Source organism: Callithrix jacchus, chromosome 17, assembly GCF_049354715.1.
Source record: "Callithrix jacchus isolate 240 chromosome 17, calJac240_pri, whole genome shotgun sequence".
Classification (NCBI taxonomy): Eukaryota; Metazoa; Chordata; class Mammalia; order Primates; family Cebidae; genus Callithrix; species Callithrix jacchus.
Window position 1 is genome coordinate 7,431,726 of NC_133518.1, and position 18,552 is coordinate 7,450,277.

Genomic DNA, 18,552 nt, shown 5'->3' on the forward strand with positions numbered 1-18,552 from the left:
TGCGCACCTGTAATCCCAGCTACTCAGGAGGCTGAGGCAGGAGGATCACTTGAACCTGGGAGGCAGTGGTTACTCTGTGCACTCAAACCTGGGTGAGACGCTGTCTCAAAAAAAAAAAAAAAGACTGTTTACATGATCATTATGAAGTCCATGTTGAAATGTACAATGTTAATAATGGGATCTGATACTAAAGCAAAAAAGTTTACCATAGACAAGCCATGATAATAATCATATTAAATATAAAAGGTTATACTCAAAAAGCTAAAGCATTTTCTTAGAATTCTGGGTTTGAGAGTGATTTTGAAAATTGGTTTCCTTAATGAGTATCTGTTTTTTTTTTTTTTTTAATTAAACAGTAGTTGGATCTTCTGTTAAAAGGAGAGTTGGGTGGAAGAGTTGTAACTATGGGCCGGGTGTGGTGGCTCATGCCTGTTATCCCAGCACTTTAGGAGGCCAAGGTGGGTGGATCACCTGAGGTCAGAAGTTTGAGACCTGCCTGCCTGGCCAATGTGGTGAAACCTTGTCTCTATTAATTATACAAAAATTAGCCAGCATGGTGGTGCACATCTGTAGTCCCAACTACTCAAGAGGCTGAAGTAGGAGAGTGGTTTGAATCCAGAAGGTAGAGATTGCAGTGAGCTGAGATCGCACCAGTTCACTCCATCCTGGGAGACAGAGCAAGACTCCGTCTCAAAAAAAAAAAAAAGTTGCAACTATGTTAGTGTCTTTACAAGACGGGCTCTGGGGAAGCAGAGTATTAATAGATTCTATCAAGCTGGACATGTACAGCTGCCTTACACCAGGAAGACACAGACAGGGTGTTAATAAGACTGATCAGCTGGGCAAAGGGAAGTCCCATCATGACCTACACCTAATATCTGGAGAAAAGGAAAGAAACAGCAAAAGCCTCTTGCTGTGAATTGCCTTTCTAGAAATGTAACTCATCCTGGAGGACTTAGAATCACTACTAAATATTTTGGTAAGCCTGAAATAAATGCCTGGATACTTTGGTCTTTGGAAAGGCTAAAAAGGCCATGTCTGCATGGAGAAACACATGATGACTATTCCCATCTTCCCTCTTCCCTGGATTTCTAGGTGCGTATCTGTTGGCTCAAGCCTGTGTTCCTTCCTGTCCTCAAGGCACATGGCCCTCTGTAAGGAGCAGGAGATGTGAGAACCATGCAGAGACCTGTGCCATCTGCTCTGGAGCCAGTCTTTGTGAAAAGTGCCAGATGCAGCCTGGCCGCCCTCTTTAGGAAGGCAGGTGCCTCTCCAAGTGCCAGGAGTAAGTTCCCTTTTTTCTTTTACTTCCTGCTTGTAATCACTCTCCTATGGTCCTTCGGTAACAATTCCTTCTTATTTACCGAAAAACTTCTCACTCTATGAGTGCCCACATAAATGTCCTCTGTTGACTGACATTGCTGTGGGCCACAGAGGACTTATGTGAGGCCAGATGCCCACTCCTCCTTTGTGACTATTTTATGCGTATATTTTTACTTTTATGAAAGGTATGTTCAGGGGCTGGGTGTAGTGGCTCACGCCTGTAATCCCAACACTTCAGGAGGCCAAGATGGAAGGATCGCCAAGAGTTTGAAACCAGCCTAGGCAGCATAGCAAGACTCTGTATACAAAAAATCGAAAAATTAGCCAGTGGTTGCCTGTAGTTCCAGCTACTTGGGAGGCTGAGGTGGGAGGATCCCTTGAGCCCAGGAGTTCAAGACTGCAGTGAGCTATGATTGTACCACTGCACTCCAGCCTGGATGACAAAGCAGGACCCTGTCTCTTAAAAAAAAGTTCTTTTCCCATCTTGTATTAATGATCAACTGTTGTCAGTCTTTTTCTCCATTACTAAAGTAAGACTGTGATGTGAATCTCTTCTACAGGTTTAAATAGGTGAGACATTAATTTTAATAAATAACTCCTGGTTAGTTGTTTATTGATTCCTCCTGGTTTCCTTGGTCTCCTGGTTTGTAATTGCTTTGCTCTCCCTACCAATGGTCCCACCTTCAGAATTTACATAGGAAGAAAGTGGGAAATAGCAAATGCAAAGTCCAGCAAGAAACCTTCAGCAATAAGCAACAGAAATGCCAAGTAGAATGACTGAGGCACAACAGGGAGTACTATCTCACAAAAAAAAATGTTGGAAGTCCAGTACTGCTCGCTTCAGTGGCCAAAAGGCTCATTGGAAAACCCAGTTTTTCCATTTTGCTCTTGTACCTTAGTTCATCCACTCTGACTGGTGCCAATGCTGAGCCCACACTGTCCGTCTCTGCTCCAGACCCTGTGGCCCCATGCAGCCATAACCAGGCCAGGAAAGGCAATGTTTCCCTTTGTTGATCCCTTTCTTGAGAGAAAAGAAAATTTCCACAGACTTCCCTTCTGATATCAGTAGCAAGAATGCATCACTAATACCTCCCTAAATCAATCTTTGGAAAAAAGCATGAAAACATAAGGACTGGACTGGCTTAGCCTGAACAAGCTTCACCCCCGAACACCCAAATCAGAACTCTGACAGCCATGAAAAATGGAGAGAGGGAGGCAGAAAATGAATTTGGGAAAATAACTGGCAGTGTCTACTTTAAGGGCAAATTCTCATTTGCCCTCTTATTAGAAGAATTTGATTAAAACAACACCTGTTTCCTAATGACATATTTGTTTTTATTACTGAGATGGACTTCATAGAGTATAAATATAAGCTATGGCATTTACACTAAAAAAGCATCCAATCTAGTGTAGAAGCCAAGCATATTCAGTTCAATAACACAGATACATATTTAGCACCAACTAGGTGTAAAAGTTGATACTGATACAATATCAATGTATTGTATTGTGGATGTGTAGCTCAGTGGAGTTTATTCTTCTACCAACAATTGATATTGGTATTGATATTGATGTGGGAAGCTAAGTTAAAACCAAGTGCAGGAAGTCTGGGTCTGCAAAAGCCTTATGATCCAGTAATAGAGGTTTATATCAGTCAGCATCATACTTCTCAGGGCCTTAATATACAAAGAGGTAAGAGATTCCAAAGGAAAAAACATTTTAAATCACCATATTTTTAATGCTTGCAATGTCCAGGTATTGTGCAAAGAGCTTTAAATGTATGATTCCATTAATTCTCAGAAGAATTCTCTTATCCACATACTATATTATTTTCCCTCATTTCACAGATGAGGAAAATAATATTAGGCTCGATTTTATCCATTGAATACGTGGTATGGCCAGAATTTGAACCAAACCTCTCTGGCATTGATGTCCAGATGCTTAACTATCACTCAATGCTGCCTTCTTGTACAATTGAGTATTTTTAAAAATCACAACTTTATTGAGATATAAAAGTGTATAATTCAATAGTTTTTAGTATATTCACAGTTATGCAACATTACAATAATCATTTTTAGAATCTTTTCATCAACCCAGAAAGAAACCCTATACCCTTTTAGCTGTTATTCCCGCTTTTTCCATTTCCCCAGCCCTAAGTAACCACTAATCTTGATAGATTCGCTATTCTTGGACATTTCCTATAAATGGGCTTGTATAAAATATGTTCTTTTAGCCAACCGTGGTGGCCATGGTGCACACCTATATTCCCAGCTATCAGGAGCCCAAGACTGGAGAATTGCTTGAGCCCAGGAATTCAAGGCCAGCCTAGGCAACATAGCAAGACCCTTCTCTGAAAACAAAAACAAAACATATAAAACCAAAAAGACAAAACATGTTTTTTTGTTTTTTTGTTTTTTTTGGTGATCGACTTTTTGACTTAGCATGCTGTTTTCCAGCTTCATCCCCAGCTGGGTATTTGCGCTTGATGGTCACTAGTTCTTGGAGGATTTTGTCCAGCAGAGAGTGGAGGAAGGGTAGCAAAGCATCAGAGTAAGAGAACCCGGGTGACAAGGCAGGTCAGGAAACTCCCAGTCCTCCTTCCCTAGCAACCGAGCTCCATCCCACCCGGCAAAATGAGCCAAGTGTTACAATGAAGCAAAGGTGAAGGTCAGGGATCCTAAAGGTCAGGATCAGAGTCAGTCACTGCTTTCTCAGTGGCAGGATTGAACTCCTTGTCATTATTATTGTCTTATTTATTTAATCATTACCTTTTCCAACTCTCTCTTGGATTCTTTGAATGTTCCAGGAATTGCTAAAGCATTGAAACAAGGAAGAAAGAGATGCATTTTGCTTTACTCCAGTTAGCTGATTGCTCAATGTTTTTTTCCTCTGCGTCTGGGTTTAACCATTCTCATGGAACCATGGCACACTATGAAGATAAACAGCCATCAAGAGAGTCTATATTTTTTGAGCAGTAGGAAAGTTACTAGCGTGGCCTAGGAATACTGCAGAATTACGAGCATATGTCGTCCTGTTATGGGTAGGATGATCTGATTATGGCAGAATCCCTCATCTTTGTGTTTACAGAAAAAAAGAAAACCAACAACAGAAGACACAGAGTCTGAGGAACATACAATATCCAGTTTATCTCGGGAAGCTTTATTGCTATTTCTAAGAATCACCCTTGGGGTGTGATCCATCCTAGAACAGCAATAATATTTATAACAGGAACATAACCTGCAATGGCACAGCATCCAGATATTCAGAGTTATTTATAAGTTAGCAAATATAGTATTTATTCATGAAAAAAAGTGTTTTTTTTTTTTTTTGAGATGGAGTCTTGCCCTGTCGCCCAGGCTGGAGTGTAGAGGCATGATCTCAGCTCATTGCAACCTCCGCTTCCTGAATTCAAGTGATCCTCCTGCCTCAGCCTCCTAAGTAGCTGAGATTACAGGTGCCTGCCACCATGCCTGGCTAATTTTTTTTTTTTCAGTATCTTTAGTCGAGACAGAGTTTCACCATGTTGGCCAGGCTGGTCTTGAACTCCTGACCTTGTGATCCACCCACCTCAGCCTCCCAAAATTCTGGGATTACAGGCATGAGCCACCACACCTGGCCAAAAAAAATGTTTTAACAGTAATATATATCTTTTTTTTTTTTTTGAGACAAAGTTTCACTCTTGTTGCCCAGGCTGAAATGCAATGTCATGATCTCCGCTCACTGCAACCTCCGCCTCCTGGGTTCAAGCAATTCTGAAGCCTCAGCCTCCCAAGTAGCTGGAATTACAGGTGCCTGCCCCCATACCCAGCTAATTGTTTGTATTTTTGGTAGAGATGGGGTTTCACCATGTTGGCCAGGTTGGTCTTGAACTCCTGACCTCAGGTGATCTACACACCCTGGCCTCCCAAAGTGCTGGAATTACAGCCATGAGTCACCCTACCCGACCCACTGTAGCTTTTTTAAATCTTAGTAACAACTTTTTTTTTTTTGAGATAGAGTCTCTCTCTGTCACCCAGACTTGAGTGCAGTGGCATGATCTCTGCTCACTGCAACCTCCCCTCCCAGGTTCTAGTGATTCTCCTGTCTCAGCCTCCACAGTAGCTGGGATTATAGGCATGCACCACCATGCCCAGCTAATTTTTGTATTTTTTAGTAGAGATGGGGTTTCACCATCTTGGCCAGGATGGTCTCGATCTCCTGCCATCGAGATCCTCCCACCTCAGGCTCCCAAAGTGCTGAGATTATAGGCGTGAGCCATCTGGCCTGGCCAGTAGCTATCTTTTGAAGGAATAGAATAGGAGGCAGGTTTGCCCTAAGCACTTCCCAGCTTGACTTTCCCCTTTGGCTTAGTGATATTAGGGTCCCAAGATTTATTCTCCTTCACAAGACTAATGCCTGTCCTTTTCCTTTCATTTTTCTGCATGTTCTTTTTCACTTCCTCATAAATCCATGGATGCCCCTCAGCTGATAACAGCAGGAGCCCTTTTGTTTTTAGCCCTAATTCCTTTCCCCCAGGAATGAATCACTTCTCCAGCTGTGCTCTCTCTTCCTTCCACAGGGGCGTCTATGCAGAAGATGGCGTATGCAAATGCTGTAGCTCTCCTTGCAGAACGTGTGAAGGCAATGCCACCAACTGCCATTCTTGTGAAGGAGCCCTCATCCTGCACCACGGAGTGTGCCAGGAAACCTGCCCCGAGAGGCACATGGCTGTGGAGGGGGTGTGTAAGCACTGCCCAGAGATGTGTCAGGACTGCATCCATGAGAAAACATGCAAAGGTACCTGGGAGCTTTCCATAGGAGAGCCAGGCTCTACTGAGCCACCCGGTGGGGCCGATTATCTGAGGGTGGATGGCAAAGAGCTGCGGGAACCATTCGTCCTACCTTTCCCAAAAGGTACGTCTCTGTGCCTGTCATCAGAGAAATTGAGGGTGGGATACACCCTTTTCATTATGGATGCTGCAAGCTAAGACAAGCAAGAGCCGCTTTCTGCATGATTTCTTACACACACTCACATGTACACACAGCAGGTGTGCAAGTGCTATCCTAAGTGCTAGAGATACAGAGAAAAACTTAATGTTCCCTTTGTTTGATTTTTGGGTTTTGAGATGGAGTTTCACTCTTGTCACCCGGGCTGGAGTGCAATGGTGAGATCTTGGCTCACCACAAACTCTGCCTCCTGGATTCAAGTGATCCTCCTGCCTCAGCCTCCTGAGTAGCTGGGATTACAGTGCCCACCACCATGCCCAGATAATTTTGTATTTTCAGTAGAGATGGGGTTTCTCCATGTTGGTCAAGCTGGTCTCAAACTCCTTACCTCAGGTGATCCACCTCCCTCAGTCTCCCAAAGTGCTGGGATTACAGGCATGAGCCACTGCGCCCAGCTGTTCCCATCTTTTTGAACATAAAATCTTACAGACTGCTAGTAAACAACAAAACACGAAGTAGCTAGAAAATTGAAATTGTTTGGCCAGGTACAGTGGCTCATGCCTATAATCCCAGCACTTTGGAAGGCAGAGATGGGAGGATTACCTGGGGTCAGGAGTTCAAGCAGTCTGGCTAATGTGGTGGAATCCTGTGTCTACTAAAAACAAATATACAGAGCATGGTGGTGCAAGCCAGTAGTCCCCGCTACTCGGGAGGCTGAAGCCGAAGAATCACTTGAACTGGGAGGTGGATGTTACAGTGAGCCGAGATTGCACCATTGTTCTCCAGCCTGGTGTCAGAGCGGGACCTCAAACAGGAAAAAGAAAAAAATTAAAAATAAACCGGGTGTGGTGGGGGTGCCTATAGTCCTAGCTACTCCAGAGGCTGAGGCAGGAGAATTGCTTGAACCCAGGAGGCAGAGGTTGCAGTGAGCCAAGATCACACCTTTGCACTCCAGCCTGGGCAACAAGAGCAACACTCAGTCTAAAAAGAAGAAAACTACAATTGTTAAAAAGGGTAAGAAAAAAATAAGTTTGGGCAGCTATGACTGAGTTGACCACTCTGGCTATGAACAAGTTTTGTTGTTTTTTTCCTCAGGAATTATCTCCCCCAAAAAGCTGTTCAATTTCCTATCCAGAATAATAATACAGACTGATTTAACTGGTGCTGCCCTATCCAAAGTGTTCTCTTGGTGTGACCTCAAGTGTTTTCCAGGATTCCCTCCAAAGTAGGAAAATGAACAGAAATAAAATAAACCCACAACATATTCTTCACACTGATCAAATCTTTATTTGTTGTGGTACCTGAACAATGAATGAAAAGTTCATCCAACCATTCCTGAACTGCTTTCTGTATTGAACAGAGTGTGAAGTTCTCAATACAACTTTTAAAATCTTAATACAACTTTTAAAATCTGTTCATGCTTTTTGGGTTTTTCAAACAATACCTCCAGCCTCTCAACTATCCCTGTCTTTTGCAGCATTGCAATTTTTTGCACCTCCAAAGGGCAGACCACTTCAGTGTGTTTAAGTCCAGCACCATCTAATATGGTCACCATGTGTAGCCTCCCACCATCAAGCCAGGGCTTGTGAGATATCAAGTCTATATCTTATGCTTACCCTTCCCCTCCTGGCAGGTGGTGGTGGGGTGGGGGGGAGTAAGCATAAGATATAGACTTGATATCTCATAAGATATAGACCCTGGCAGGTGGGGGAAGGGTAAGCATACTCTCAAGTCAAATCAACCAGAGAGCTGAGGGAGGAGCTCACCCACTGCAGAAACAATGTATTCCTTTCCCCCAGAGATAACTTGCTGCTTCCTCCTTTCCCCAGAGTGCATGCCTGAGTTCTTCCTGCACAATGATGTGTGCCACCAGTCCTGTCCCCGTGGCTCCTATGCAGACTCACGCCACTGTGTCCCCTGCCATAAAGACTGCCTGGAGTGCAGTGGCCCCAACGCTGATGACTGCATCATAGAGTTCCTGGGTCCTCTACGATGGGCTGGGCTGTGCTTGGAGGAGTGTCTGGCAGGAACCTATTATGAAAAAGAGACTAAGGAGTGCAGAGGTAAAGACTTCTGGGGTTCAAAATAGGCTCCAGGGTTTGCACAATTCCAGCCCAGGCCCAGCCACAGAACTGTCATCTCAATCTTTTTTTTTATTTTTGAGACAAGGTCTCCCGCTGCTGCCCAGGCTCAAATTTAGTAGTACAGACATGGCTCACTGAAGCCTCCATCTCTTGGGCTCAAGTGATCCTCCCACCTCAGTCTCCAGAGTTGCTGGGGATATAGAGATGAGGTCTCAGAATGTTGCCCAGGCTGGTCTTGAACTCCTGGCTTCATCAAGCAATCCAGCCTTCCAAAGTGCTGGGATTATAGGTGTGAGCCACCATGTCCAGCCCATCTCATCCTTTACCTCCTCACTCAAGGAGTCATTATTGTGAATTGGTTGTAAATTTTCTTTTAAATGAATCTCTCATAAGCTTTGTACAGGTAACTTTTATTAGTGACAAATCACATGGACCTTCCTCACAACAGTGGCTATGAACTGCTGATCAAAATAACATTCTCACATGAAGATTTACAGCACAGAGGAGGAATCTTCAAAAGTCACCCAAGACTTTTCTTGAAATGTTAAGCCATTAAAAGTTTATAGCACAAGCAAACTGTGCCACCATAAAAGACTTTCTTGGTGCCTCTTGTCTTTCTCCATGGTTTTGTTGTTGTTGTTTGTTTTTTGAGACAGAGTCTCACTCTGTCGGCTAGAGTGTGGTGGCATGATCTCAGCTCACTACAACCTCCGCCTCCTGGGTTCAAGCGATTCTCCTGCCTCAGGCTACTGAGTAGCTGGGACTATAGGCATGTGCCACTGTGCCTGGCTTATTTCATATTTTTAGTGAAGATGGGGTTTCACTATGTTGTCTAGGCTGGTCTCCAACTCCTGACCTCAAGTGATTCACCCACCTCAGCCTCCAAAAGTGCTGGGATTACAGGCGTGAGCCACTGCACTTGGCCCATGTTTTTTGTTGTTGTTTTTGAGATGGAGTCTCGCTCTGTTGCCCAGGCTGGAGTGCAGTGGCATAATCTCAGCTCACTGCAGCCTCCACCTCCTGAGTTCAAGTGATTCTCTTGCCTCAGCCTCCTGAGTAACTGAGACTACAGGCATGCACCACCACACCCAGCTAATTTTTGTATTTTTAGTAGAAACAGGATTTCACCATGTTGGCCAGGCTGGTCTCGAACGCCTGACCTCAAGTAATCCGCCCTCCCCCTTATATTTTAACTCCGCATGAATCATTTGCCTCTTATTCATTATCAAGGGACAGGAAAATAAGTTATGCATTACTAGAATTCTCTAGCAAGTGAGAGAAATGTGTGGTCAGGGGGCTTTTCAGAGCCCCAGGATCTACTCCGATGAGGCAGCCAGCAGCCCTTCACCCCTCTATGTCACCCCCAAGCAAACACAAGATAGATGTCCAGAGGCAGTTCCGCTAACAAGAGTGACCTTCCACTGAGAAACTCTGGGACACCCACGCCCTAGAACATACTCAGGGGAAGGTTTTTGGTAGGACATGAAGATGTGTCTCACTCCTGAAGGCTTTCTGCTCCAGCCTTGTGATTCGGATACCCCTTTTTGTGTGTTTTATATAAAGCATTATTTAGTGTTAATGTCCTACATGGTTTTTCACCTGTGAAAAACCATGGACATCAAGGCTGTGCCCACATGCAGAACAGGTGGGCATTCGCGGGTCTGGAGATGGCTTCTGGGAGGTGACAAACTCAGCCACAGGCCTTTGGTGCCATCTTGCCTGTGTGAGGGCAGGAACTCAGGGTGAACTTCCTGCCTTTCTCTGATGTTCAATAATGAAAGTAATTTACCATACAGGGAGCTTTACAGGTCTCAGAGCAGGTTTTCTTAACTTACCTGATTTCATTATCTTGAAAAAGACACCTGGTTGCTCATTGAAATCACCTGGACAGCTCTAAAAGCCACAGATCCCTGCACCCAACATTTTAATTCCTCCTCCCACCCCCAGTAATTCTGATGCTTACTGTAAGTTGAGAGCCATTGAGGTATATGGCGATTTTCTCCATTTTTCTGAGAAGGAAATAGATGCTTTAAGAAGCTAAGCACCTGCTCAATGTGACCCTTCTAGTGAGGACAGAGTTGGAGACTCACTTGATGTGTCTCCCTACAATGTGATTGCACTTTGTACCAGACCAAAGGGAGGAAAAGGAATGTGGTCTTGGAAGAAACACAGAGACAAACTGACTTTCCAGAGAGATGACACAAAGAACCCGATCTGAAAATTAAGATTTAGGGAGGTGTAGAAAAGCATTTAGAATGAAGCAATCTCAGCTGGGGATGGTGGCGTGCATCTGTAATCTCAACACTTTGAGACGCCAAAGCTGGAGCATCATTTGAGTCCAGAAATTTGAGACCTGCCTGGGCAACATAGCAAGACCCTATTTCTTAAAAAACAATAATAATATAAAAATTAGCCAGATGTGGTGGTGTGTACCTGTGGTCCCAGCTACCCAAGAGGCTGAGATGGGAGATCGCTTTGGCCTGGGAGGTCAATGCTTCAGTAAGCCATGATCACATCACTGTTTTTTGTTGTTTTTTTTTTTCTTTTTCTTTTTTTTTTCTGCTAACACCTGGCACTTTATTAGTGGGGAAACTTGCCTTGGTCTGGCAGAGAGACTGGGATGGACAGGACCCATTCTCTACGGGGTATTTTCTGGAAGGTTCATTCTCTAGGGGGTATTTTCCGGAAGATCAGGTGTTCCTCCTTGTAGGTTTAGAGGAAACACCCTCACAGATGAAAATCCCCCAGAAAGCAGCGTTACAACTGCCAGGCAGCTGAGGTAGGAGGGGTGCCCGAGGCACAGCTGGGCCCTTGGGACAGCAGGGCTTCGATGTCAGGCTCGATGTCAATGGTCTGGAAGCGGCGGCTGTACCTGCGCACAGGAACACTGTCAGGGCCCACCAGGAGCTTATCAAAGTTCCATGCAACATCATTTTGGCATACCAGAGACCAAATGATGAGCTTGGGGTCTGTCATGAGCTCAGTGGCATCGTCGCTGGGTGCTGGCAGGGCCTCCCGAAGGAAGGCGAAGAGAGGGTACGACCCCGCACCATTCACCTCGCACTTCTCGAAGAGCATGAAGGTGGGCTCGAACCCACCACCAGGTCGGACGTACTTGAGGAAATTCAAAATCTCTTCGTTCTTCGCGTTCTCCTGATGTCCAAACTGGTTGGACGGGAAGCCGAGCACCACAAGGCCCGGGCCCGAGGCACCGCTGCAGCTCGTTCATCTGGGTGTAGTCCCGGACCGTGCTGCCTCAGAGGGACGCCACATTCTCGATAAGCAGCACCTTGTCCCGCAGGGAATCCAGGCTCACAGGCTCCCTGCCGGCCAGCGGGCGCGCCGAGAAGGCGTACAGCGACTGGGCTGCGGCCGCCGCCGCCTGGGAAACAGAGCAAGACAAGACCCTGTTTTCTTTTCTTTTCTTTTTCTTTCTTTCTTTTTTTTTTTTTTTTTGAGATGGAGTTTTGCTTTTGTTACCCAGGCTGGAGTGGTGCAATGGCGCGATCTCGCCTCACCGCAACATCCGCAGCCTGGGTTCAAGCAATTCTCCTGCCTCAGCCTCCTGAGTAGCTGGGATTACAGGCACGCGCCACCATGCCCAGCTAATTTTTTTGTATTTTTAGTAGAGATGGGGTTTCACCACGTTGACCGGGATGGTCTCGATCTCTTGACCTCGTGATCCACCCACCTCGGCCTCCCAAAGTGCTGGGATTACAGGCTTAAGCCACCGCAACTGGCCCAAAAAGCAGCACCTTGTCCAGCAGGAACCCAAGCTCACAGGCTCCCCGCTGGCCAGCGGGCCGCGCCAAGAAGGCGTACACCGACTGGGCGGCCACTGCCGCTGCCTGGGAAACAGAGCAAGACCCTGTTTTCAACCAACCAATCAATCTCTAAGCAGGATCTTCTCTAAGAAACACAAGAACTTTAGATCCATTCTGATCACCCAGATTATCCCTTAATAGATAGTACAGACACCTCTAAAAGTCCCATACCTTTCCTGAGGCACTGGGACAGAAGTAGTGAGGCAGTTGCTGAGGTCCTGGGTTCAACTCCTGATACTACTTAGCATAAGTGACTTGGCATCTCCAGCCCAATTTCCTGATTTAGATAAAATGAGAGGATAATATAAACAACAATAATAATACCATGCATCTGTTCACCCAGGGAAGACTTACCTGGGGCCTGCTATGTGCCATGTGCTCTTTCAGGCCGGGGGAACAGCAGGGAGTGAGACAAAAAGAGTCTCTGCCTTCATAGAACTCACATTCTATTAGGGAAGACCATAAGCCAAGAATAAAAATAAGGCAAAGGGGCAGGACACGAAGATTGGCAGAATGGAGATAAAACTTGAGATGTCTTAAAAGATTTCATTGAGAAAGGGAGGATGCAAACCCTGCACGCATCTGGGAGAAGAGAATTCCAGGCAGGGAGAACAGCAACTACTAAAACCCAGAGATGGTCAGCCTGGTGCAGTGGCTCGTGCCTGTAATCCCAGCCCTTCGGAAGGCCAAGGCAGGAAAATCACTTGAGGCCAGGAGTTCAAGACCAGCCTGGCCAGCAAAGTGAAGCCCCATCTCTATTTTTTTTGAGACGGGGTATCATTCTGTCACCCAGGCTGGAGTACAGTGGTGCAATCACAGCTCACTGCAGCCTTGACCTCCTGGGCTCAGGTGATCCTTCTACCTCAGCCTCCTGAGTAGCTGTGACTACAGGCCCAAATCACCATGCTAATTCTTGTGATTTTTTGTAGAGACTGGTTCGCCATGTTGCTCAGGCTGCTCTCGAACTCCTGGGCTCAAGCAATCCACCCACTTTGGACTCCTAAAGTGCTAGGATTTCAGGCATGAGCCACCGCACCCAGCTCCCATTTCTAATTAAATTTAAAAAAAGAAAACCTAGAGGTGAAAGTGAATTGTTATTTATCTTTGTCTAGCAAATACTTACTGAGTCCTGCTATATGCCAGGCCCTCTCACAGGCACTATGTATTCAAAAATAAATGCAAAGGGGACCTTTATTTCTCAACAGACAGTTAAATACATTCCAGCAACTGCTGTACTTGTGATGAGCTCAAGGTAAGTGAGGTAAGTGAGGTAAGTGGAGGACCATAACAGGTGTTACACTGGTGGAAAAGGTGCTGTTACAGAATGGCTTGTTATTATTTTGTTGCAGTTTGAGTAACTATAGTGAGCCTTACTAAGATTTCTGAGGTGGCTGTTGCATGAAGGCACTTCCTGAGTGCCACAGAGAAAATAAAATAATTTTCTCTCATTTTGCAAAAGAATGGTCCTCCCCAGAGTTCAAGGGCTGTACCCAACTCATAGCCCCACACCCTTGGCCCAGAGTTCTGGAAATCTCTGGAAGAAATGTGGAAGAACTGTGAGCATTATTTCCAAGGGGAAGACATTCCACTGAGGGCCACCCTGGCTGTCACTCACTCTCTCTGCCATCCCTCCATGCCCGCAGGTTGCCACAAATCCTGCTTGACCTGCTCATCATCTGGGACCTGCACCACCTGTCAGAAAGGCCTGATGAAGAACCCCCGTGGGAGCTGCATGGCCAATGAGAAATGCACCCCCTACGAGTACTGGGATGAGGATGCTACTAGGTGCAAGCCCTGCCATGCTAAGTGCTTCCGCTGCACAGGGCCGGCAGAGGACCAGTGCTGCACGTGCCCCAGGGACAGCCTTCTTCTCAGTGAGTTACCTCTCCAAGGAGGGCTTTGTGTTTCCCTCCCTCTGGGAATCTTCCTCGAACACTGCCTTGTCCAGTAGATATTGGCTGATTTCTTTTTAATTTTTTGCCTTGTGTTTGGCAAATAATGCGAGAGTGAGAACCATACAAAGAACAGCGCAGGGATGGGCTTCACCCAGTTTGCCCCTTGCTCATCTTCTACCTCATTTGCTTTATCGTTTGTTTGTGGCTCTCTCTCCCCTTCTCACTCATTCTCTCTGTCACACTCTCTCACTCTCTCAGTGTATACATGAACATCATTCCCAATATTATTTTTTCAAAGCCATTTGTGGGCAGGTTACATATATTGTGGCCCCTTTCCCGTAAATATTTTAGTACCTATTTCCTCAGATTAGTGTTATTTTCTTACATAACCACAGGATAGTTATCAACTCTAGTAAATTTTTCATTCATACAATACTTTAATATACTATCCATATTAAAATTTTGTCAGTTCCCCTTTAGGGTTCAGTCTAGAGTCACTTGTTTCATTTCACTTCCATGTCCCCCCACTTGTTGTTGTTGTTCATTTGGTTGTTTTGTTTTTTGAAGAGTCTCATTCTGTTGCTCAGGGTGGAGTGCAGTGGTATGATCTTGGCCCACTGTAACCTCTGCCTCCTGGGTTCAAGGGATTCTCAGTCTCCTGAGTATCTGGGACTGCAGGTGAGCACACCACATCCAGCTAATTTTTTTTATATTTTTGGTAGAGATGTGGTTTCACCATGTTGGAGAGGCTGGTCTTGAACTCCTGGCCTCAAGCACTCTGCCCTCCTCAGCCTCCAAAAGTGCTGGAATTACAGGTATGAGCCACCGTGCCCAGCCACTTTTTTTTTTAAGAGACGGGTGGCCAGGCATGGTTCACAGGCTGCTGGAGTCCCCTGGCATGATCATGGCTTACTGTAGCCTTGAATTCCTAGGCTTAAGAGATCCTCCTGCCTTTGCCTCCCAAGTAGATGGGATGGGATTACAGGCATGAGCCACCATGCCTGGCCCTTCCATGTCACGTCCAGCTAATTTCTTTTTCTTTTAAGATACAAGGGTCTCACTGTGTTCCTCAGGCTGGTCTCAAATTCCTGGGCTCAAGCTATTCTCCTGCCTCAACCTCCCAAAGTTTTGGGATTACAGGTGTGAACCACTAAGCCAGGCCCTTCCATGTCCCTTTAGCCTCCTTTAATCTGAAACGTTTCCATGGGCTTTCTTTCTCTTTCACAATATCAATGCTTTAGACAAATACAGTCTTCGTTTTTCCTTTTGGATGGGTGTGAAGTTGCCCTGTGACCAGTTGCAGAGTGTGGGTGTTGGCCAGCATACTTCACAGGGTTGTTGTGTCCTCCAAGAGTCACACCTGGAGGTGCGTGATTTCAGTGATATTAATGTTGATCGTCTGACCAAGATGTTGTTTCCCTAATGCACAATTACTATTTATTCCATTGTAATTAATAAGTAGCCTGAGTGGGGTGCAGTGGCTCATGCCTATAATCCCAGCACTTTGGGAGGCCAAGGCAGGCAGATCACAAGGTCAGGAGTTCAAAACCAGACTGGCCAACATGGTGACACGCATCTCTACTAAAAAGTACAAAAATTAGCTGGGCATGGTGACTCGTGCCTGTAATCCCAGCTACTTGGGAGGCTGAGGTAGGAGAATTTCTTGAACAAGGATCCGGGAGGCGGAGGTTGCAGTGAGCCAAGATTGTGCCATTGCACTCCAGCCTGGGCTACATGGAGCAAGACTCCATCTCAAAAAAAAAAAAAGTTGCCTGTGGGCTTACACTTTAAGAACATGTAGATATTCAGCTCCTCATCAAAATTTCCCCTTCATTAGCGTGGCTGATTAAGAAATCTTAAGTAAAATGTGGCACAGTCCAAGTTTGGCCATGTGCCTCAGATCAGGTTTGAAGGTTATTGCTAATATGAAGCAATGTCCTCAGGTTTCCAGGGGTACTGTGACTAGGCTTAAAACAAGCATGGGAAAAAGAAAATGAAATAAAACTTGACCAAAAAAGAAGCCATAGGAGACAGAAGAAAGAGATGGATATGGTGAAGACCAGGAAGTATGAGCACTTTCCTCCCCTACCAAAAGCGTGAAACTCCAAATAGACATATGTGGTTGGCTGGGCGCAGTGGCTCACACCTGTAATCCCAGCACTTTGGGGAGTTGAGGCAGGATTGCTTGAACCCAGGAGTTCAAGGTCAGTCTGGGCGACACAGTGAGACTTCATCCCTACAAAAAAAATTAATTAAAATTTTAAATTTTTAAACATTAAAAGAAATATTTTAAAGATGTGTGTAGCAAGCTTTTCTTCTTCATGTTGAGCAAGGACGCCATCCCCCTGCTAAGACGCAGGGAGACCCCTTCTCAGTACCATTCCTGATCACTTCACAATAGAAAAACACTCAAGGAGACCAGTCTTCTGTCTCCAGCTGCCTTAGCTCCTGGTCCACAAATCTCTGTGACTCTCCTCCCCAGCAGTTGCTGCTTCACAAAAGCATTCCCTCCAGCCACGTCTCCCATGTAATCTCAATCCTTGGGACTTTCTTTTCTACTTATCTCCAATCTAGAATACCACTGGTAATCATCTCAGATGTCTTCATACAGAGAGGAAGACTCCTGGCCTCTACAAAGTGGTCTTCCCCTCAACGGAGGCTGTAGATTAGAACTGAGGCTTCAGTGCTGCTGTAGGACACAGAGCTGTAGCCCCCTGGGGATGGGCCCAGATTTGCCCAGCCTGGTCTCCTCACATTCTCTCCACCCTTCCCCACACCACCAGGGTTAGGCTATTTATAAACTAGATACTTTTTTGGATGTTGTGGTAGACTGGATAATGGCTGTCCTGAAGATGTCACATCCTAATCCCCAGATCCCGTCAATGTATTACTCTGTTTGGCAGAAGGGACTTTGTGGCTGTGATTTAATTAAGGATCTTGGCATAGAGAGATTATCCTGAATTATCCACATAGGCCCAATGCCATCACAAGGGTCTGATAAAAGAGATGCCAGGTGATTGGAGCCGGTAGTAGAAGGTGATGTGATCAGAAGCACAGGGACAGAGAGAAGATACTGCATTGCTGCCTTTGAAGACTGAAGAAGGGGCCATGAGCCAAGGCATGCAGTGAACTCTACTAAGTGGAAAAGGAAATGAAACAGATTCCCTCCTAGAGCCTCTAAAGTGAACAGAGTCCTGTGGGTCTGTTTGGACTTCTGACCTCCAGAACAGTAATCAATTGTTGTTTCAAGCCCCCAAGGTGGGGATACTTTGTAAGAACAGCAATAAGAGACCAATATAGAGGTGTTTTTCCTTTAGGAAACTGGGGCTTCCCTCTAGTTAATCGGATACATGAGCTGGACATTGAGCCGTTGCCAACATCCACAGTCACTGGACTGTAGTTTCTGTTCTACTCACCACGGCTAATCCACTGTGACCTCTGTTTTCCTGGTATTCCTCATGGCCTTAGGGCAGTTCTGTTTCTGGGGCACTCACCTTAGTTCCCAAGCATATCCATCAACTCACAGGGACATTGTTCCATTCCTCCTGGAGCCCTCTCCTTCCTCCCACCATGGCACATAGGAGGGATAACAGAGGGGAGACCTGTCATGCTTAATGTCCAGAAAGACTTTTTTCCTCCCCTGACAGACACAACCTGTGTGAAGGACTGCCCAGAGGGCTACTATGCCGATGAGGACAGTCACCGGTGTGCCCGCTGCCACAGCTCTTGCAGGACATGTGACGGGAGACATAGCAGGCAGTGCCACTCCTGCCACCTGGGCTGGTTTCAGCTGGGAAAAGAGTGCCTGCTCCAGTGTAGGGAAGGGTAAGTGCTCGATACATTTCCCCCATGTAATTCCACAGCCACACCAGATATCAACCCATTTTACAAATGAGGAAACTAAGATTTAGAACACTTAAAAAACCAGGTTGAAGTCTCAGTGCTAGTAAGGAGCAAAGATGAACCAATTCACCATAACAGAAGAGAAACAGGAGAGGCAGAGTGACCCAGTGAGTTAACACAAAGGGTCAGATTGTCCGGCCAGAGTCACATGAGCAATTGATCTTCCTCAGCAACAGTCCTCACTGATAATTCAAAGCATAGTGACAGCTTGGCACTGTGGCTCATGCCTGTAATCCCACTGGCATGGGAAGTTGAGGCTGGAGGATCACTTAAGGCAAGGAGTTTGAACCAGCCTGGGCAACATAGTGAGACCCCAATCTGTAAAATATTAAGATAAGATTAGCTGGGCATGGAGCCATGAGGCTATAGCCCCAGCTTCTATGGGAGCTGAGGTTGGGGATGATGGTCACTTGAACCCAGGAGTTGGAGACTGCAGTAAGCTATGATTATACCACTGCACTCCAGCCTCAGTGACAGAGCAAGACCTTGTTTCTAAAAATTAAAACAATTTGGGAAAGGTCTCAGCAATCACAAGGCAGAGGCAAAGCATCCTTTCCTCAGAGAAGCCCAAGACCATTAATGGAGGTTCTTTTCCTTCAG

The 18,552-nt window shown here is 45.7% G+C and overlaps 1 protein-coding gene and 1 pseudogene across 1 annotated transcript in view; one reads left to right on the forward strand and one right to left on the reverse strand.

Annotated features, from left to right (window-relative positions):
• LOC128930015 (proprotein convertase subtilisin/kexin type 5-like) overlaps window positions 1-18,552 on the forward strand; it is a 71,963-nt gene that overhangs the window by 30,662 nt on the left and 22,749 nt on the right. Inside the window, exons 6-8 of the mRNA XM_078355017.1 lie at window positions 11,154-11,565; window positions 13,798-14,028; window positions 17,367-17,445. Coding sequence (XP_078211143.1) covers window positions 11,154-11,565; window positions 13,798-14,028; window positions 17,367-17,445 — 722 coding nt within the window. The remainder of the gene's footprint in view (window positions 1-11,153; window positions 11,566-13,797; window positions 14,029-17,366; window positions 17,446-18,552) is intronic.
• On the reverse strand, window positions 11,021-11,693 carry LOC100402010 (glutathione peroxidase 1 pseudogene; annotated as a pseudogene).